The sequence below is a fragment of the Anomaloglossus baeobatrachus genome, chromosome 5 (assembly GCF_048569485.1).
Source record: "Anomaloglossus baeobatrachus isolate aAnoBae1 chromosome 5, aAnoBae1.hap1, whole genome shotgun sequence".
Lineage (NCBI taxonomy): Eukaryota > Metazoa > Chordata > Amphibia > Anura > Aromobatidae > Anomaloglossus > Anomaloglossus baeobatrachus.
Genome location: NC_134357.1, coordinates 187,424,011 through 187,446,695, shown reverse-complemented (window position 1 = coordinate 187,446,695; position 22,685 = coordinate 187,424,011). Strand labels below are relative to the sequence as shown.

At 46.2% G+C, this 22,685-nt stretch overlaps 1 protein-coding gene across 1 annotated transcript in view; it reads left to right on the top strand.

The window, feature by feature from the left end:
- LOC142311037 (heparan-alpha-glucosaminide N-acetyltransferase-like) overlaps positions 1-13,034 on the top strand; it is a 1,039,195-nt gene extending 1,026,161 nt beyond the window's left edge. The window contains exons 17-18 of the mRNA XM_075349039.1: positions 11,185-11,297; positions 12,633-13,034. Coding sequence (XP_075205154.1) covers positions 11,185-11,297; positions 12,633-12,814 — 295 coding nt within the window. The 3' untranslated portion in view covers positions 12,815-13,034. The remainder of the gene's footprint in view (positions 1-11,184; positions 11,298-12,632) is intronic.
- Positions 13,035-22,685: the final 9,651 nt, after the last annotated feature.

Sequence of the window (22,685 nt, the reverse complement as noted above, 5' to 3'; positions counted from 1 at the left end):
GCAGCTGATTAAATTATCACCTGTGCAGTCCAAAGAACTCCTGAAAACATGCAATGTTGGATGGCCCTGAGGTTTGGAATTGGGGAACACTAATGTAAAGCAAAGATATAATTAGCTCATTACTTTGTAGTCTTTCTAGCCAGTAGTGGGATGTGACTGCTTCAGCCAATCACAGGCCACAGCACTGAGCAACACATCACCCCTTCAGATAATCATTGGCTACAGTAGTCACTTGCCCACATGAAAGGAGCAGGATGTACATATTTAGTCTCTGCACATCCTATTCTTGTGGTTCAGACATTTGACAGCTGCAGCCAATCACTATAATGTCCAGAAACAAGCCTACTCAAAAAGTACTTAAAGTATCTGATGCACTTCCCCGCTTCAAGATAATTTCAGGACATTTTGGAGAAATGTGATCTGAATGGTGTGATACAGATTTGTTAAGTATGATATTTACATATTCACTGTCTAGAATTAGTACAGTATTTCACAAGTGTGAGTACACTTACATTTTTTTAAATATTTTATTATATCTTTTCATGGAACAATACTGAAGTTATGACACTTTGATACAATGTAAAGTAGCCAGTGCACAGCTTGTATAACAGTGTCATTTTAGTGTGCCCTTTAAGTAACTCAACACACTGCCATTTTTCTCTAAACCGCTGGCAATACAATTGAAAATGGCCAAATTGTGCCCAATGAGCCATTTTCACTTCCCGATGTCATGTGACTCGTTAGTGTTATAAGGTCTGAGGTGTGAAGTGGGATCAGGCATGTTGAATTTGGCATTATCGTGCACACACTCTCTAATACTGGTCACTGGAAGTTCAACATGGCTCCTCATGACTAAAAATTCTCTGAGGATCTGAAAAAAACAAATTGTTGCTCTACATAAAGATGGCCTAGGCTATAAAAAGAGTGATAACACCCTGAAACTGAGTTATAGAATGGTGGCCAAGACCATACAGCTGTTTAACATGACAGGTTACACTCAGAACAAGCCTTGCAATCGTCAACCAAAGAAGGTGAGTGTATGTACTCAGTGTCATATCCAGAGGGTGTCTTTTAAATATAGACATGAGTGCTGCCAGCATTGCTGCAAAGGTTACAGGGGTGGGCGATCAACTTGTCAATGCTCAAACCAAATGCCGCACACTGTATCAAACTGGTCTGCATGGCTGTCGTCCCAAAAGGAAGCTTCTTAAAAAGATGATGTACAAGAAAACCTGCAAACAGTTTGCTGGAAACAAGCAAACTAAGGACATTGATTACTAGAACCATTTCCTATGGTCTAAGGAGATCTAGATAAAGTTATTTGGTTCAGATGGTGCCAAGTGTGTATGGAGTACAAAAACAAGTGTGTCTTGCCAAGAGTCAAGCATGGTGGTGGGAGTGTCACGGTTTGATGCTGAATGAGTGCTGCCAGCTGTGGGGAACTACAGTTCATTTAGGGAACCATGAATGAATACATGTACTGTGACATACTGACGCAGAACATGATCCCCTCCCTTCAGAAAATGGGCTGCAGGGCAGTATTCTAACATAACGACCCCAAACACATGTTCAAGATGAACACTGTCTTGCTAAGGAAACTGAGGGTAAAGGTGCTGGTCTGGCCAAGCAAGTCTCCAACTTAAACTCTATTATCTGTGGGTCATCCTCAAGCAGAAGGTTGAGGAATGCAAGGTCTCTTAACATCCACCAGCTCTGTGATGTTGTCATGAAGGGTGGAAGAGGATTCCAGTGGCTCCTGTGAAGCTCTAGTGAACTCCATGCCCAAGAAAGTTAAGGCAGTGCATGAAAATAATGTGGCCAGACAAAATATTGACACTTTGTGCACAATTTGGCTATTTTCACTTAGGGGTGTACTCACTTTTGTTGCCAGTGGTTTAGACATTAATGGCTGTGTGTTGTTATTTAGAGGACACACCAAATTTACAGTTATACTGTGTAATATATATAACCTGTGCACTGACTACTTTACATTGTATCAAAGTGTCATATCTTCAGTGTTATGCCTTGAAAAAATATGATTAATAAGATGCACAAAAATGTGAGGGGTGTACTCACTTTTGTGATATACTGTAAATGAAATGCAAAAACACATGTGGCAGATATCTCAACTTCCCCCTCAACTCTTCTTACCATTCTTACACCCAAGAAGGCACTTGACAGCTTTACAGAAGAACTGAAAATCAATAGCCAGTTACTTATACGCATTCAGTATGCAGATGGTGTAGGCAGCCCTTCAACGGACAGATAAATGGCTTTTAGGAAGTATTAAAATAAAGAAGCACAGATGAGTACTATGAGAGAAGAAGTATGTGCTGGAAAGGTTCCCTTCTGTGATTTATGTAATTTCTCTAATGTATTCACTATGTGCAGCAATGAGAGGAGATCAGGCACATGGCAGCTGTGTATGCTGTGACCCAAGGAATGCAGATCTGCTGTGTAATACACAAAAATCTAGCATACATGACATTATGCACTGTGACACTGGCTATCAGTATGGGACTACTGATACAATTCAGTCAAGTGTCTGTTGTTTAGGTTTTGTGTGTTCATGATGTTTGTATTGTACTTTCTGCGTGATTCACACAATATTGGAAGGTATGGTGACTCGCCCACCCCAGGGCTATGGGACACCCGGTGCCGGGCCGGACTAGTCCGGTGGTAGTCAGTGGTGGCTGGGCCCGGCTCCGTGGCCCTGGTGGGTGTCAGTAAAATATGTGGCTTGCTTAATAATGGTTGTGTTCGTGACGCCACCAGTGGTATGCGGCTAATAGGCCGCCGCTGCTGTATGAGGCCTCCGGGGGATGTTATAGCAGCAATGGTGGTACTGCTCCCCACAGGTGGAGCAATGCCCGGGGCACTGTTGGTGCTTGTGAGTGTCTATGCAGATGAAATAACAGAGGCAACTTCAAGGGTGCAGTTCAAGTTCTTTACTCGCACTTCTTGTCACAGCGCTGTAGGGACCCTTGGACTGCTGGGACCACTGTCAGAGACCTCCGCCGTTTCTGGGTGATTCTGAGAGTGAGAGCCGGTACCCTTCTCTTAGTGTCTCTTTCTTCTGCTGTCTTCCTTTGTTAGGATGAACCTGGCTTGGCCTCCACTACAGCCTCCAGGCTGGGGGGTCACCTGTCGGCTGATTACCTCTTTTCTGGAAGTCTGCTATGGGTTCTGGCCCTGGGAGTCTACAACCTTCCCTGGGCCTCGGTTTTTACTGTTTGGAGATGATTTTGCACTCCTCCAGTCTCTAGGGACCGTCCCCTGTCGCAGCTTGATCCCTCCACCGATGTTATTGTGGAACAGGCCACCGCAGCTCTAAACTGCCCCGACAGCTATACAGACTACCCGTGGCCCTGCGACTCCTTCTGTCTCCTACGTGGTGTCACCTGGACCTCTGGGTCCCAGGATCTTCACCAGGAAGCGTCTCCTTCTGTTTCTCTGCTCCTGTCTGACTTGGAGCTTTCTTTCTTTCTTTCTTTTCCTTCTTTCTGTCTTTCTTTCTTTCCCTTCTCCTCCTTGCCTGCCTCCAGCAGGCCTCCTCCTCCCTCCTTTCTCTCGTTCTTCTTCTCCAACTACATGCTGGCTCCTCACTCTTTCACTCCCTGAGGTAGACTAACTAAACTTGACCTTCCTCTCTGTGTCTGCTCTCAGATGGCTCCTCCCACCTCCCCAGTTGCCCTGTTCTACAATATAGGAACAGGGATGGGTCTTATGACCCCTCCCAGCATGCAGCACGGGAGGGTTGTCTGCCACTTTCCCTGGTCCCAGTGTGTTCCTAGCAATGGGTGTAGTGTGGATTTACCAGGGGACCGGAGTTCACTCTCTTCCTCTCTCAGAATGGGGCATCACACCACTGGATGGGGTGCAATGACCTGTGGCGACGGAAGCCTCAGGGGCGCCACAATGGCACACGTTGGCAGAGTAACAAGCATTTTTGCCCTGCAGTCATCTCACAAATTGTGTAGAATTTGTACGTTCTTCCAGGGGTGGACACAGCCAGATGTGGGTCCCTGTGAAAGAGCAGTATATGGGCTGCCTACAGTTCAATGATACACTGTCTTACGCATCTGCCTGCTGCTATAGACGTGGACATGAACCCAATGGTATATTCCCCTAATCACTCTTCCCTATTTAACATATAGTAAATATACTTCCATGTACATTTTCCTTTCACTAGCTAAATTTATTGTGGTAGGACAGCTGTTTTTAGAGTAAGTACCATCATTGTCGGAGATTGCCATGGATGTCATGCATGGACATTAAGGGAAACCATAAGGCCATGCTGTGCGTTGGGTATTCGCAGTTAAGGAGCCCTTATTTCTTGCCTGCCCTGCACTCAGCCCCATGATCGCTCTAGTTGTGATGCTTGACGCACCTCTAGTTCTTACTTGTATATTCTTTCCATCCCTTTGTTTTACAGCAACACAGAAAATCATTCAACAAGTAACAGATTAGGGGAGTGGGGCATGGTCTGTACCGTATTTGCATTCTGAATTATTGATCTTTGGACGTTATTGAAATAAATATGAGTTAATTGCTTAAGAAGGACAAGAGCTAGAAGAATTTCGTATTCCATGCAGTGTCCCAAAGGTGCTGCCAGCAATCTATAGATGAAAGAAACAAGTGCAGCTTAGACTATAGACTGTGTAATCTATATGTTGGTGATCTATAGCTTGCTAATGGCGGTATTACTGTAATATTATGGCACCAATTCAGTCTTTTTGAGTCCGGGCATATATGTTTTATTTGTGAACAGTTATCTCTTATAGTAAGTGAAGCCCCACATGGGACAATATTTTAAGGGTAACAATTGGGTATTGTTGCACTTGCTATAGATCCAGTATATACTGAAGGGAACCTGTCACTAGATACATGCTGCCCAAACCACAGGCGGCATAAATCGAAGCCTGACTGTGTAATTGCCACAGCATTTCAGAGAAAACTGAGTTTGAAGAGTCGGCCAAGCACTATAAGGAGAGATATTGCTATTTAGTTGTGACCCCTAGCCGGCATCTCCTTTGATTGACAGGTCTCTCCCATGTTTGTACATGGAGCAGGGCATGAGAAGCTAGCCGGGAATGGTGCCGATCTAGTCACATCTCTTCCCATAGTTCCCGGTTTGAGCAGCATGAATCTAGTAACATGTTCCCCTAAAGCCATTTGTGATTACTATTAATATTAGGACTGTTCATTCTTTTATCTCACTATTTCTTGCAAGAAACTCAATGTCCATTGGTTCTTTAAGATGTTTTTAGCTGTAATTGTAACTTACAGACAGAATCAGACTAGTCTATCTTAGTAGTAGAAAATTGGCAAAAGAGCAAAGAAAACTGTCGCGGGCGGAAGGGCCGCGTTCGCTACGCTTGGGTCCGCGGCTGCTGCTGCTGCTCGGTGGCTTGAGCGGTGGGCCGGACCCAGGGACTCGAGCAGCGCTCCTTGCCCACGAGTGAAAAAGGGGGTGGTTTGTTTTGGGAGATAGTTCGTGACGCCACCCACGAGTCGTGGTGATAATGGGCACCACTGCTGCTGGTGACGGGGATCCCAGGAGCGATGGCAGGGAGCAGCTAGGATGTTGTCCCCTCAGCAGCACGACCCGGTGCTGGATGGCACTGTGGTACTCATTCAGGCACAAATTCACAGAGTCTCTGGTAAACCAAACGGCTGGATAGACGGGTCCCGCAGCCGGCTGCAGTGTCTTTGCTCTCCCCGGACAGGTTGATGGTGGCTGTCTTTCCCTGCACCTGTGTAGAATGTGTTGACTCCGATGGTTTCCCAACGGTAGTCCGCTCCTCGGCGTATAGGTACCGAGGGAGCCCGTTTTGCCCACAGGAGCTGGCCCTTGGATCTCTAGCCTATGGCGGTGGCTGCGAATCCTCACGGCGTGGACTGTTGCCTTCTGTCGGGTCTTGGGTGTTAGGAAACCCATGGGGTTCCGGTCACTCTCGGATTTGACCGTTGTCGGCGGCTCCAAGCCTAGTCGGGGTCCGATGGCCCTGCCTTTGTGCTTAGCTTCACTCCGCTCCCCGGTTTGGTACCGGCGGGCCACCACCCAACCCTGGCCCTACGGTTCCGCAGAGGTCCACTAACTCCTGCAGATGGCCACCACCGTCTGCCGACCTTGCTGACAGTGCCTGGGCTCCGACCCAGACACTAGCAGTTTCTGTCCTCTCACTTTCACCTCCAAACTTAAACTGTCTCTTTTCCCGTCTCCAGGCCTGTGTACTCCTCGGTGGGTGGGGCCAACCACCTGGCTCTGCCCCACCTGGTGTGGACATCAGACCCTGGAGGGAGGCAACAAGTATTTTGTTTGACTGGTGTTAACTATCCAGGGGAGTGTATGTGTGTGTGATGTTATGTCTGTGACTACCTGGCTAGTCCAGGGCGTCACATTGCCCCTTGGTGAAATGCAGACCGTCCGCGGGCTGCCCGTCCATCACCGGTTTTATTTTTCTGCAAAATAGAAATTTAACATGGGAAACATTTAAACATAAGCATATTTTTGATTCTTCTCTTACGGGAGGCTCAGCACTTAAACGTTGCAAACATATGAAAAACATTTTTAATAATAACGGACAGGTTCATGTTCCTCCACTTCCGCACCCAAGCAATCTACACCTTGATGCTGCCCCTAAGAAATGGGCAGCACCCCTCTTCCCCAGTCCGGAAGCAGGAACTCGGTTCCAGGTCACCCAAGCGGGAACGGGTACGGTGTCTCGCACCCGGCTGTCATTTCAGGGGACCCCACGTCCAGGGGGACCCCTGACCCCCGGAGGATGGCCACCGGTCCTGGTGGTGACCGGACCCCAGCCTGCTCTGCTGCTGGTCCTTCCTCCAATCCACCTCTCCGGAGGCAGTAACGGAACAAAACCCAGCAAATTATTTACAAGACCACAAGTTCGTGGTTGGCCTGCAAGTTCTCGGCCTTGTCTCTAGAAGGGGGTTAGTTGTTACGAGGGGGACCCGGGGAAGCGTGCCAAGATGGGAAATGGACAGCTTCCGCCGGTCAAGGTCCACTGTGCGGTGTAAGGGACCACTGCTATGGTCAGGAAAGAGTGAGCGGGTTGCTACTAGTGATCGTCTGGAATGTCACAGACGATCTATGTACACCGGTCCGCCCTAACCAGTGAGGGTTGTATGACTCGGGGCTTCTCGTTCGGTGTACCTTTTGCACGGGGATGCACAGAGGTGCCTATGCACGTGTGCCAGCGGGAGTCACAGGAATATGGCACGAGGGTAGCACAGAGGTGCCCACGCACGTGTGCTTCAGAAACAGGCGAGTCCAACAGAGACTCAAGGAGCTCACCTGGGACAGGAACACAGCCTGCTAAACGGAATACTGCCAGAGCAGCAAGGCAGGGCCAAGACCTGCAAACCAGGTGCTGCCTGAGCAGCAAGGGCAAAGCCCACAAAAGACAATGACGTCTGTACAGTGGCGTGGCAGCACACTGCCAGACATCCAAACATAGAAGGACAGTTGCGCACCGCCATGAAGGCAGGGGGAGCTTTTAAGGAGGCGTAGCTCCACCCAAGGGTGGGCGCGAGATGGGAGTGACCCAATCAGGATTCAGCACATCACCAGCCTCGTTATCGGGCCGTGTGATATCAGTGAGAAGACGTCACGTGGGGCACATGCTCATCTTCCTGCCTCTGGGTCATAAAGGTGGGATCCTCGGTTTCACAATGTTCAGAGATAAGGGAAGTCTTGCTGCTTCCCTGAGCATCCATCCTTTGCACACTGTGCAACCTCTCAGACCCTCTGTGATGCTGAGCAGGAGGGCCCGTGGTAGGCAAGGGATGGGAGACCGCTCCATTCTTTGCAAGGGAAGAACCACTAGGTGTCACCCTTCCACTGCGTCTCTGAGGAGGCTACTCCTGCAGACCGTGCAGTCTCCCAGACCTTCGGCGCTGCTGAGCAGGAGGGTTCGTGGCAGACAAGGAATGGGGGACCACCTCATTCCTTGCTACAGGAAAGCCACAAGGTGTAACAGTTAGTGGGAACACATAAAGTCCCCATGGGGACGGGCGCTTCAACAGCTCAGCGCTGCCATAAAATGTGTAATGGAATCCAGCTCACCCACGTCTGACTTCAAACACGGATCCGGCCCTGCCCTGGCCGCAGCAATGAGAAATGAAGGAAAGCGATCCAGCTGAGTGACCAGGTGATTTATTCAGTGCAGTACAGACATGGCATAGTTGTGGTTAACGCATTTCTGGCTTAACACCCTTAATCATAACAACCCTATGTTATGATTAAGGGCGCTAAGCCAGAAACGCGTTAACCACAACTATGCCATGTCTGTACTGCACTGAATAAATCACCTGGTCACTCAGCTGGATCGCTTTCCTTCATTTCTCGCTGCCATAAAATAACTGTAGGTCCCAACGGGGACTTTAACATGGTAGCCGGGAGCCGCTACCTCTTAACACTCTTCTCTTTAAACAGCGATCTCGTGGCGCAGCTGCCGTAGCTGCCGCTCCCAGCATGGAGCATCTTCAACCTGCTCCGGGTCAACTTGTGTGGGGGATAGGCCCAGCTGGAATCCCTCCGTGCCGGCTACAACCGGCACCTTTGATAACGAGGGACCCCGCTGTGACGTGGCCTGTTCTGCCGCTCGACAGCTACATCCCCGCCGTGCCTCAGCCGAGGCCGGGTGTCTGGGAGCGGGCATCGGGACTTGCAGTGCTGGCTTGGGGTCGAAGATCGCCTCCGTTGCGGCCGGGCGGACTGCTGGGGCCGTCGTCATCTCCGTCGCAGCCGGGATGGAAGCTGGGACGGGTGCCAGAGCGGTGACAAAGGTAAGGCCCGGGGGCCCCAGGTCTGGGCCCTCTCCCTCAGATGCTGCGGGCTCCACTACCGGTGACAGGGGTAACGGGTCGGTCGGGGGGTTGGCCGCGGGCATGGGCAGTGAGGGAGGTGGCGTGGTGGATGGCAGCAGGCCGGGCCCCTCAGCCGCAGCGGCCATTCCCTCGGTGACATAGGGGCGTGGGTCGCTTACCCGCTCCTCGGAGACCACCTTCCACTTCACATGCCCGCACGGTTGCAACCAGGCCCTTCATCTCTGACATCCACTCCGCCATTATGGAGTGGACTGTGGCCTGTAGCTCCTGGCACATCTTGCTGCTGGGTCCAGGAACGGGTTTCGGCAGAGTCCTGGCATCCCTGCACTCTGCGGCGCTAGTTACATGCCACCATTCTTCACCTGCTCCACCTTGGTTCTTTCTAGCACTTCCTTCTTCAGGGGGCGGGGCTTCAATTTCGCGCCTTCCCTGCTCGGGGAAGACGCTCGAGCGGGCAATCTTCGCGCCAAAGATGGCGGAACTTCAAATTTTTCGGCCGGACGCTGCCGGCAGGGACTGCAAGGCGCACTTCTACCGGTAGGTAGATTGGTTCTATCCTGTTCGTGACGCCAAGTTGTCATGGGCGGAGGGGCCGCGCTTGCTAAGCTCAGGTCCGGGCTGCTGCTGCTGCTCGGTGGCTCGAGCAGTGGGTTCGGACCCGGGGACTCGAGCAGCGCTCCACGCCCACGAGTGAAAAAGAGGGTGGTTTGTTTTGGGAGATAGTTCATGACGCCACCCACGGGTCGTAGTGATAATGGGCACCACCGCTGCTGGTGACGGGGATCCCGGGAGCGATGGCAGGGAGCAGCTAGGATGTTGTCCCCTCCGTGGGTAGGGGTTGGTGATCCCGGGGCCCGGTTGTGGAACGGAGAGGCTGGATGGCTGGGGTGCAGGGTTGCAGGGGCAGCGCGACGCGGTGCCGGATGGCACTGTGGTACTCACTCAGGCACAAATTCATAGTCTCTGGTAAACCAAACGGCTGGATGGATGGGTCATGTAGCCGGCTGCAGTGTCTTTGCTCTCCCCGGACAGGTTGATAGTGGCTGTCTTTCCCTGCACCTGTGTAGAATGTGTTCACTCCGATGGTTTCCCAACGTTAGTCCACTCCCCGGCATATAGGTACCAAGGGAGCCCGTTTTGCCCGCAGGTGCTGGCCCTTGGATCTCTAGCCTATGGCGGTGGCTGTGTATCCTCATGGTGTGGACTGTTGCCTTCTGTCGGGTCTTAGGTGTTAGGAAACCCCTGGGGTTCCAGTCACTCTCGGATTTGACCGTTGTCGGCGGCTCCAAGCCTAGTCGGGGTCCGATGGCCCTGCCTTTGTGCTTAGCTTCACTCCGCTCCCCGGTTCAGTATCGGCAGGCCACCGCCCGACCCCGGCCCTATGGTTCCGCAGAGGTTTACTAGCTCCTGCAGATGGCCACCACCATCTGCCGACCTTGCTGACAGTGCCTGGGCTCCGACCCAGACACTAGCAGTTTCTGTCCTCTCACTTTCACCTCCAAACTTAAACTGTCTCTTTTTCCGCCTCCAGGCCTGTGTACTCCTCGGTGGGTGGGGCCAACCGCCTGGCTCCGCCCCACCTGGTGTGGACATCAGACCCTGGAGGGAGGGAACAAGGATTTTGTTTGACTGGTGTTAACTATCGAGGGGAGGGTGTGTGTGTGATGTTATGTCTCTGACTACCTGGCTAGTCCAGGGCATCACACAACCTTACCTGAATCCTGGAGTCAATCACTTAACATTAGGCTGTATAACATTTATGTAGATTCAAAAATGATCTCTTTGACCTTACCAGCGATATGGCCTGTGAGTGCAATGATAAGAACAAAGATTACAATCCAATTGAATAAGGGCATGTATTGGTCCAACATAGGCTGAAGAATCACTGCTTTAACTGGGCTCTCATAAATTGCATCTGATACTGCTTACAGGTCATTATAGAATAAGGGGCAAGAGATGTATAGATGTGAAATGGCAGCAGACTACCATAGTCTCTAAAATATCTGTTGCGTTGAAGTCAATGACTTGTTAACAGAAACTCGACCTCCTGCCCTCTTGATAATATTTTGCATTAGCAGAGGGCATACAGAAGCCAGAGAGATTAGTGGCCATTTTCCAAGGATTGGAAGATAAATCGCTTGATATGACATTGTGAATAATAAGAAGCGGCTTCACAGAAGACAGAGCATGTCATAAACTGCCGCATTTCTTTACTTACCTCATTACTGCATCTTGTCAGTTCAGCATGGCTTCAATTTTGGTAAAAATAAGAAGGTGCTCAGGACAAATTGATCCTTAGATACATGACTTTATCCTTCTGCACATTTCCAGGTCTCTGTCCTTCATCACAGCACTCAGCTGCTTCTCCTTCCTTTTACTGGGGCTGATGTTTTACGTGATTGATGTGCGACACTGGTGGGGAGGACAGCCATTCATCTATCCAGGTATAATATCTTATCACGCACTTACTATTTCATTATGTCACTGTAGTAAAATAAATGCCTGACCCACAGAACTCACGTTCTAATTCCAAGTGTTTGTATTTCCTCCCCGGCCACATTAACCACATGTAGTCACTGCATAAACAGACAGGAAGACAGAAGAGGATTGTTGGCCTGTGAAGTTCAGCCTTTTCAGTGCACAGTGACACTGACACATTAACAAAAGAGACCTATGGTTTCTGGAGTCCCTTCTTCCACCACATGGTGCCATAGGGTGCTGACATTGTGGCCTCAGATGAAGTGTCACTCGGCAGGGTTGCATAATAAATAGAGGAAGGATCTACTACATTTCAGTTTCTCTCAAGGCACAATATCAGGCCAGAATTGGCTCACACTCACACATGTCCATATATTTTTCCTTGTTTTCCTCTGTGTATTGGAATAGACCAGAGGTTATAGCTTTATTTACACAGATCTCAGAGACACTATTAATACCAGACTGACACTAGGGCTGTAGGAACTGTAGATTACAAGCAAAATCTGGTAGAAAACTCAACGTCTATATTATATAGGCAAGTAACCAAGTGTAATCATCAGTCCAATAAAGACCATCCTTGTACACATATTTATGAATTACCATATGCTCCATCAATGGCCTCCTATTCTGTTGCTGTCATGGGCATGTGCCTGTACTTTTCAGTTCAAAATTTCCAAACATTAGTCTTCATAACATATAGCATCCACCAGAATGAGACACGTTACTGTACTGTCCGGCTTCTGCCAACCAAAAAGTCCTTACTATGCAAGCCACTGATTTGGTAATCCCAAGTTCATTTATGTATTGTTCAAGTAGATGGAACTATTCTGTGTTAACTCAAAGCCAACTTTTGGGCCCAGTATCTTGCTGATATTGAAGAAGGGGCTCCTTTCCACCAGTGGTCGTGAGAATTTGGAAAGGTCCATATTGATTTTGTGATCATTGCACACAACCAAAGATTTCCTAGAAATGTGGAAACTACCTAAAGAAAGCCATAACGAAAGGGAAAAAGTTGCAGAAATTACAGATTTTGATTTTGTGACCGACCATTTTTTTAAAATGAAGGGCAAGCTATTTTCTAACAAAACATAAAGTAACACGTTGGAATTCTTGGCTGTTGTTTGCTGACCTTAGATGCGTATGGAATAAAGAGCTGATTACAGCCAACAGCAGTCTCGTTGGTCATCATTTGATGTGTATGGTTAGGATTAACTAAATGAAATGTACAAAAAGGAACAGTGAGAATTGGTGCTAAATAATAACCAGAAGGTATTTTATTCATTCTGCTTTACTCCATTTAGGAATGAACTCAATCTTCGTCTATGTTGGACATTCGCTTCTGGGTTCATATTTTCCATTTAACTGGGAGGTGAAGAACTGGACATCGCATTATGAGTTTCTTGGTCAAGATGTTTTGGGCACCTCCATCTGGGTCTTTGTGTCCTACATTCTGTACAGAAAGAAGTTCTTCTTGAAGATTTAAAAGACTGACTCCCCTATTGACTATATTCACTGACCCTTAATCAATCTCAGTTGTCACAGTATATTGTCTGTAACTGACTGTAGACAATTGTAATATCCTTATAGTGATTATACCGTTTCGTCACATTCAAGTTGTATGTGGTCATCTGTACTTATACATACTCTCATATCTCATATAATACAATAAATTATAATTATCAGAATAAAAATGGCACAAGGTGTCTGGAGAGAGAAGGCGGCAGATTTTTTTATTTTTATTTTTTTTAAAAAAAAGGGACTTTTGAGAAACATACAGGCACCGTGCTTAGCAATCATAGTACTCTACACTTTGAGCCAGTAAAGGCCGAAGTGGCCACATCTGAATTTAAAGGCATTGTAAAGGACTTTTTTTTTGTTACTATGGTCCTGAGAACCCTACAGGAGGGTAATTACTAACTACTTATCTATTCTGCCCGACAGTGGCTCAGAGTGGTCACCGCTCCAGCCAGTGATTACGCTTCTCTATGAAAACTGTAAGGCCGGGGCCACACGGGGACTAATACGATCCTCACATGACACTCGGCTCATGCTGGCAGCACAGCGGGAGCCGAGTGTCATGCGAGTGTCATTGTGACTAAGGTCCAATCATGCGATCAGACCACAGCTGTAAGGGGCGGTCCGGCACTGAGGAGCGGCGGGCCAGCACTGAGGAGGAGAGGACCGGCGCTGAGGAGGAGAGGGAGGGATTTATCTCCCTCTCTCCTCCGTTGCCGGCTATTGCCATTCTAGCTCTGCACTCGCATTACACCGGTGTAATGCGAGTGTAGTGCGATATTTCTCTCACCCCATAGACTTGAATGGGTGCGAGAAAAAGAGGATCGCATTGCACCTGAAGCATGCAGCAACTGTTTTTTCAGTCCCATTAGGGCTGAGAAAATAATTGCTCATGGGTGCTGGCACATAGAGTAATATTGGTCCGAGTGGAATGCGATGTGTTATCGCATTCCACTCTCTCCGATTTTCGTGCTGTGTGTCTTAGGCCTAAAGCTCTTCCTCTTTCGAGCTTCTTTGTCAACATCATTCTGATTGGCAGCTGGGAGCTAGCGATTAGCATGACGTTGGCAGTCTCGTTTCATCAACATAGCAAAATGGAAGAGAAGTTATCGCTCTATCAGTGGGATGTCAGCAGAAGCCACTGAATTGCACAGATTGGTGCTGGGCACAAAAAGCAGGTAGTTAACAACTACCTACCTGTTAGCTCTTAGGCTCATAGTAAAAAAAATGTAATAGTCCCAGATAACACCTATCAACTGGGCTCCACATTTTAAAAGTATATTCAGAAGTTAAGGCCCCTTTACACAATGCAACATCGCTAGCAAAATCACTGTAACGTCACCAGTTTTGTGACGTAATAGCAACCTCCCCAGTGACATTGCAGTTTGTGACACGCATCAGCGACCTGGCCCCCGCTGTGAGGTCGCTGATCGCTACAAATTGTTCAGGATGGTCCTTTGTTTCCCGCTGTGCAGCATGTATTCGTGTGTTTGGCACCGCTACAACGTCATCGTTAGCGACCCAGCCCATAGGTGTGCTAGCGTTTCCTTTCCAGCTAGGTCGTTCTGCAGGTCCGTATTGCTGCTGCGTCGTTGGCCAGATCTGCCTGTTTGACAGCTCACCAGCGACTGTTAGAGACTTTCCAGCGATCCCGGCCAGGTCGAGATCGTTGGTGGGTGGGATCACTAGAAAGACTCAGTGTGTAAAGGGGACTTTAGAGCCAGTTCAAAGGCGGGCAACTAGATTATTGCAAGGAATGGAAGGCCTACCATATGGTGAGAGGTTGGAAAAGTTGGATTTGTTTAGCTTAGAAAACAGATGTCTCAGAGGAGATCTCATTTAGATGTATAAATACATGTGTGGTCCATATAAAGGACTAGCTCATGACTTATTCCTTCCAATGACAATACTAAGGACCAGGGGGCACTCACTACGAGTGGAAGAAAGGCGATTCCAGCAGTTAGATAGAAAGGGTTCTTTACTGTTAGAGCAGTCAGACTGTGGAATGCCGTACTACAAGAGGTAGTAATGGCAGATACTACACCGTGTGCAGAATTATTAGGCAAGTTGTATTTTAGAGGATTTTTTTTATTATTGATCAACAACTATGTTCTCAATGAACCCAAAAGACTCATAAATATTAAAGCTTAATATTTTTGGGAGTTGGGGTAGTTTTTTTTAGATTTGGCTATCTTAGGAGGATATCTGTTTTTGCAAGTAACTATTACTGTGCAGAATTATTAGGTGACTTAATAAAAACCAAATATATTCCCACCTCACTTGTTTATTTTCACCAGGTAAACCAATATAACTGCACAAAATTTAGACAAACATTTCTGACATTAAAAAAAAAAAAATTAGTGACCAATTAGCCACCTTTCTTTATGATGACACTCAACAGCCTACCATCCATAGATTCTGTCAGTTGCTTGATCTGTTTATGATCAACATTGCATGCAGCAGCCACCACAGCCTCCCAGACACTGTTCCGAGAGGTGTACTGTTTTCCCTCCCTGTAGATCTTACATTTTATGAGGGTCCACAGGTTCTTTATGGGGTTCAGATCAGGTGAACAAGGGGGCCATGTCATTATTTTTTCATCTTTTAGACCTTTACTGGCCAGCCACGCTGTGGAGTAGTTGGGTGCATGTGATAGAGTATTGTAGAAAATCATGTTTTTCTTGAACGATACCGACTTCTTCCCAAACTACTGCTTGAAGAAGTTGTCTTCTAGAAACTGGCAGTAGGTCTGGAAGTTGAGCTTCACTCCATCCTCAACCCGAAAAGGTCCCGAGTTCATCTTTGATGATACCAGCTCATACCAGTACCCCACCTCCACCTTGCTGGTATCTGAGTCGGAGTGGAGCTCTCTGACCTATACTGTTCCAACCTCTGGCCCATTCATCTGACCCATCAAGAGTCACTCTCATTTCATCAGTCCATAAAACCTTTGAAAAATCAGTCTTAAGATATTTCTTGGCCCAGTCTTGACGTTTTATCTTATGTTTCTTGTTCAAAGGTGGTCGTTTTTCAGCCTTCCTTACCTTGGTCATGTCCCTGAGTATAGCACACCTTGTGCTTTTTGATACTCCAGTAACATTGCAGCTCTGAAATATGGCCAAACTGGTGGCAAATAGCATCTTGGCAGTTTCACGCTTGATTTTCCTCAATTCATGGGCAGTTATTTTACGTCTTTTTTGCCCAACACGCTTCTTGCGACCCTGTTTGGCAACTTCAAGATTGCTGCATGCCTCTCCAAGACATCTCACAATTTTGGACTTTTCAGAGCCCGTCAAATGTCTCTTCTGACCCATTTTGCCAAAGGAAAGGAAGTTGCCTAATAATTAAGCACACCTTATATTTCACTTGTAAAGCGCCATGGAATAAATGGCGCTATAATAATAAATAATAAAAAACAAAAAGCCAGCACCAAATGTGCACTACAGCACTAAACATTCCAAACTGTACTTATTATAAAAAAAATTTTGAGATTTTTGGCAAAAAATTGCAATTTCTTGAGCTGCTTCGCCACGTCACGGCAAATCTCATTTGAAGCAGTCCTACACTAAAATATTTTTATAAAATGTGCCATACGGCCTCACATATGAATAGTAGAACTGCTCTTAGCAGCACTCACCTAGTCTATTTCAATCCCGTACCCATGACTGAGTCATGGCTGTGGGCGGGACAGGTCCAAGCAAATGCTGCATGAAGTAAATAGCCTGTGGACAAAGCCTGATGACTTAATGTGAACAGTCACCAACCGCCAAAATCCAGACAGATGGAATACATCCCAAATTGGGGTGCATAGCAAGGTGGAGGTCAACCACCGACCAATTCAATGAAGAAAAAACAAAAAGCCAGCACCAAATGTGCACTACAGCACTAAACATTCCAAACTGTACTTATTATAAAAAAATTTTTGAGATTTTTGGCAAAAAATTGCAATTTCTTGAGCTGCTTCGCCACGTCACGGCAAATCTCATTTGAAGCAGTCCTACACTAAAATATTTTTATAAAATGTGCCATACGGCCTCACATATGAATAGTAGAACTGCTCTTAGCAGCACTCACCTGGTCTATTTCAATCCCGTACCCATGACTGAGTCATGGCTGTGGGCGGGACAGGTCCAAGCAAATGCTGCATGAAGTAAATAGCCTGTGGACAAAGCCTGATGACTTAATGTGAACAGTCACCAACCGCCAAAATCCAGACAGATGGAATACATCCCAAATTGGGGTGCATAGCAAGGTGGAGGTCAACCACCGACCAATTCAATGAAGAAAAAACAAAAAGCCAGCACCAAATGTGCACTACAGCACTAAACATTCCAAACTGTACTTATTATAAAAAAAATTTTGAGATTTTTGGCAAAAAATTGCAATTTCTTGAGCTGCTTCGCCACGTCACGGCAAATCTCATTTGAAGCAGTCCTACACTAAAATATTTTTATAAAATGTGCCATACGGCCTCACATATGAATAGTAGAACTGCTCTTAGCAGCACTCACCTAGTCTATTTCAATCCCGTACCCATGACTGAGTCATGGCTGTGGGCGGGACAGGTCCAAGCAAATGCTGCATGAAGTAAATAGCCTGTGGACAAAGCCTGATGACTTAATGTGAACAGTCACCAACCGCCAAAATCCAGACAGATGGAATACATCCCAAATTGGGGTGCATAGCAAGGTGGAGGTCAACCACCGACCAATTCAATGAAGAAAAAACAAAAAGCCAGCACCAAATGTGCACTACAGCACTAAACATTCCAAACTGTACTTATTATAAAAAAATTTTTGAGATTTTTGGCAAAAAATTGCAATTTCTTGAGCTGCTTCGCCACGTCACGGCAAATCTCATTTGAAGCAGTCCTACACTAAAATATTTTTATAAAATGTGCCATACGGCCTCACATATGAATAGTAGAACTGCTCTTAGCAGCACTCACCTGGTCTATTTCAATCCCGTACCCATGACTGAGTCATGGCTGTGGGCGGGACAGGTCCAAGCAAATGCTGCATGAAGTAAATAGCCTGTGGACAAAGCCTGATGACTTAATGTGAACAGTCACCAACCGCCAAAATCCAGACAGATGGAATACATCCCAAATTGGGGTGCATAGCAAGGTGGAGGTCAACCACCGACCAATTCAATGAAGAAAAAACAAAAAGCCAGCACCAAATGTGCACTACAGCACTAAACATTCCAAACTGTACTTATTATAAAAAAAATTTTGAGATTTTTGGCAAAAAATTGCAATTTCTTGAGCTGCTTCGCCACGTCACGGCAAATCTCATTTGAAGCAGTCCTACACTAAAATATTTTTATAAAATGTGCCATACGGCCTCACATATGAATAGTAGAACTGCTCTTAGCAGCACTCACCTGGTCTATTTCAATCCCGTACCCATGACTGAGTCATGGCTGTGGGCGGGACAGGTCCAAGCAAATGCTGCATGAAGTAAATAGCCTGTGGACAAAGCCTGATGACTTAATGTGAACAGTCACCAACCGCCAAAATCCAGACAGATGGAATACATCCCAAATTGGGGTGCATAGCAAGGTGGAGGTCAACCACCGACCAATTCAATGAAGAAAAAACAAAAAGCCAGCACCAAATGTGCACTACAGCACTAAACATTCCAAACTGTACTTATTATAAAAAAATTTTGAGATTTTTGGCAAAAAATTGCAATTTCTTGAGCTGCTTCGCCACGTCACGGCAAATCTCATTTGAAGCAGTCCTACACTAAAATATTTTTATAAAATGTGCCATACGGCCTCACATATGAATAGTAGAACTGCTCTTAGCAGCACTCACCTGGTCTATTTCAATCCCGTACCCATGACTGAGTCATGGCTGTGGGCGGGACAGGTCCAAGCAAATGCTGCATGAAGTAAATAGCCTGCGGACAAAGCCTGATGACTTAATGTGAACAGTCACCAACCGCCAAAATCCAGACAGATGGAATACATCCCAAATTGGGGTGCATAGCAAGGTGGAGGTCAACCACCGACCAATTCAATGAAGAAAAAACAAAAAGCCAGCACCAAATGTGCACTACAGCACTAAACATTCCAAACTGTACTTATTATAAAAAAAATTTTGAGATTTTTGGCAAAAAATTGCAATTTCTTGAGCTGCTTCGCCACGTCACGGCAAATCTCATTTGAAGCAGTCCTACACTAAAATATTTTTATAAAATGTGCCATACGGCCTCACATATGAATAGTAGAACTGCTCTTAGCAGCACTCACCTGGTCTATTTCAATCCCGTACCCATGACTGAGTCATGGCTGTGGGCGGGACAGGTCCAAGCAAATGCTGCATGAAGTAAATAGCCTGTGGACAAAGCCTGATGACTTAATGTGAACAGTCACCAACCGCCAAAATCCAGACAGATGGAATACATCCCAAATTGGGGTGCATAGCAAGGTGGAGGTCAACCACCGACCAATTCAATGAAGAAAAAACAAAAAGCCAGCACCAAATGTGCACTACAGCACTAAACATTCCAAACTGTACTTATTATAAAAAAATTTTGAGATTTTTGGCAAAAAATTGCAATTTCTTGAGCTGCTTCGCCACGTCACGGCAAATCTCATTTGAAGCAGTCCTACACTAAAATATTTTTATAAAATGTGCCATACGGCCTCACATATGAATAGTAGAACTGCTCTTAGCAGCACTCACCTGGTCTATTTCAATCCCGTACCCATGACTGAGTCATGGCTGTGGGCGGGACAGGTCCAAGCAAATGCTGCATGAAGTAAATAGCCTGCGGACAAAGCCTGATGACTTAATGTGAACAGTCACCAACCGCCAAAATCCAGACAGATGGAATACATCCCAAATTGGGGTGCATAGCAAGGTGGAGGTCAACCACCGACCAATTCAATGAAGAAAAAACAAAAAGCCAGCACCAAATGTGCACTACAGCACTAAACATTCCAAACTGTACTTATTATAAAAAAAATTTTGAGATTTTTGGCAAAAAATTGCAATTTCTTGAGCTGCTTCGCCACGTCACGGCAAATCTCATTTGAAGCAGTCCTACACTAAAATATTTTTATAAAATGTGCCATACGGCCTCACATATGAATAGTAGAACTGCTCTTAGCAGCACTCACCTGGTCTATTTCAATCCCGTACCCATGACTGAGTCATGGCTGTGGGCGGGACAGGTCCAAGCAAATGCTGCATGAAGTAAATAGCCTGCGGACAAAGCCTGATGACTTAATGTGAACAGTCACCAACCGCCAAAATCCAGACAGATGGAATACATCCCAAATTGGGGTGCATAGCAAGGTGGAGGTCAACCACCGACCAATTCAATGAAGAAAAAACAAAAAGCCAGCACCAAATGTGCACTACAGCACTAAACATTCCAAACTGTACTTATTATAAAAAATTTTTTGAGATTTTTGGCAAAAAATTGCAATTTCTTGAGCTGCTTCGCCACGTCACGGCAAATCTCATTTGAAGCAGTCCTACACTAAAATATTTTTATAAAATGTGCCATACGGCCTCACATATGAATAGTAGAACTGCTCTTAGCAGCACTCACCTGGTCTATTTCAATCCCGTACCCATGACTGAGTCATGGCTGTGGGCGGGACAGGTCCAAGCAAATGCTGCATGAAGTAAATAGCCTGCGGACAAAGCCTGATGACTTAATGTGAACAGTCACCAACCGCCAAAATCCAGACAGATGGAATACATCCCAAATTGGGGTGCATAGCAAGGTGGAGGTCAACCACCGACCAATTCAATGAAGAAAAAACAAAAAGCCAGCACCAAATGTGCACTACAGCACTAAACATTCCAAACTGTACTTATTATAAAAAAAATTTTGAGATTTTTGGCAAAAAATTGCAATTTCTTGAGCTGCTTCGCCACGTCACGGCAAATCTCATTTGAAGCAGTCCTACACTAAAATATTTTTATAAAATGTGCCATACGGCCTCACATATGAATAGTAGAACTGCTCTTAGCAGCACTCACCTGGTCTATTTCAATCCCGTACCCATGACTGAGTCATGGCTGTGGGCGGGACAGGTCCAAGCAAATGCTGCATGAAGTAAATAGCCTGCGGACAAAGCCTGATGACTTAATGTGAACAGTCACCAACCGCCAAAATCCAGACAGATGGAATACATCCCAAATTGGGGTGCATAGCAAGGTGGAGGTCAACCACCGACCAATTCAATGAAGAAAAAACAAAAAGCCAGCACCAAATGTGCACTACAGCACTAAACATTCCAAACTGTACTTATTATAAAAAATTTTTTGAGATTTTTGGCAAAAAATTGCAATTTCTTGAGCTGCTTCGCCACGTCACGGCAAATCTCATTTGAAGCAGTCCTACACTAAAATATTTTTATAAAATGTGCCATACGGCCTCACATATGAATAGTAGAACTGCTCTTAGCAGCACTCACCTGGTCTATTTCAATCCCGTACCCATGACTGAGTCATGGCTGTGGGCGGGACAGGTCCAAGCAAATGCTGCATGAAGTAAATAGCCTGTGGACAAAGCCTGATGACTTAATGTGAACAGTCACCAACCGCCAAAATCCAGACAGATGGAATACATCCCAAATTGGGGTGCATAGCAAGGTGGAGGTCAACCACCGACCAATTCAATGAAGAAAAAACAAAAAGCCAGCACCAAATGTGCACTACAGCACTAAACATTCCAAACTGTACTTATTATAAAAAAATTTTGAGATTTTTGGCAAAAAATTGCAATTTCTTGAGCTGCTTCGCCACGTCACGGCAAATCTCATTTGAAGCAGTCCTACACTAAAATATTTTTATAAAATGTGCCATACGGCCTCACATATGAATAGTAGAACTGCTCTTAGCAGCACTCACCTGGTCTATTTCAATCCCGTACCCATGACTGAGTCATGGCTGTGGGCGGGACAGGTCCAAGCAAATGCTGCATGAAGTAAATAGCCTGCGGACAAAGCCTGATGACTTAATGTGAACAGTCACCAACCGCCAAAATCCAGACAGATGGAATACATCCCAAATTGGGGTGCATAGCAAGGTGGAGGTCAACCACCGACCAATTCAATGAAGAAAAAACAAAAAGCCAGCACCAAATGTGCACTACAGCACTAAACATTCCAAACTGTACTTATTATAAAAAAAATTTTGAGATTTTTGGCAAAAAATTGCAATTTCTTGAGCTGCTTCGCCACGTCACGGCAAATCTCATTTGAAGCAGTCCTACACTAAAATATTTTTATAAAATGTGCCATACGGCCTCACATATGAATAGTAGAACTGCTCTTAGCAGCACTCACCTGGTCTATTTCAATCCCGTACCCATGACTGAGTCATGGCTGTGGGCGGGACAGGTCCAAGCAAATGCTGCATGAAGTAAATAGCCTGCGGACAAAGCCTGATGACTTAATGTGAACAGTCACCAACCGCCAAAATCCAGACAGATGGAATACATCCCAAATTGGGGTGCATAGCAAGGTGGAGGTCAACCACCGACCAATTCAATGAAGAAAAAACAAAAAGCCAGCACCAAATGTGCACTACAGCACTAAACATTCCAAACTGTACTTATTATAAAAAATTTTTTGAGATTTTTGGCAAAAAATTGCAATTTCTTGAGCTGCTTCGCCACGTCACGGCAAATCTCATTTGAAGCAGTCCTACACTAAAATATTTTTATAAAATGTGCCATACGGCCTCACATATGAATAGTAGAACTGCTCTTAGCAGCACTCACCTGGTCTATTTCAATCCCGTACCCATGACTGAGTCATGGCTGTGGGCGGGACAGGTCCAAGCAAATGCTGCATGAAGTAAATAGCCT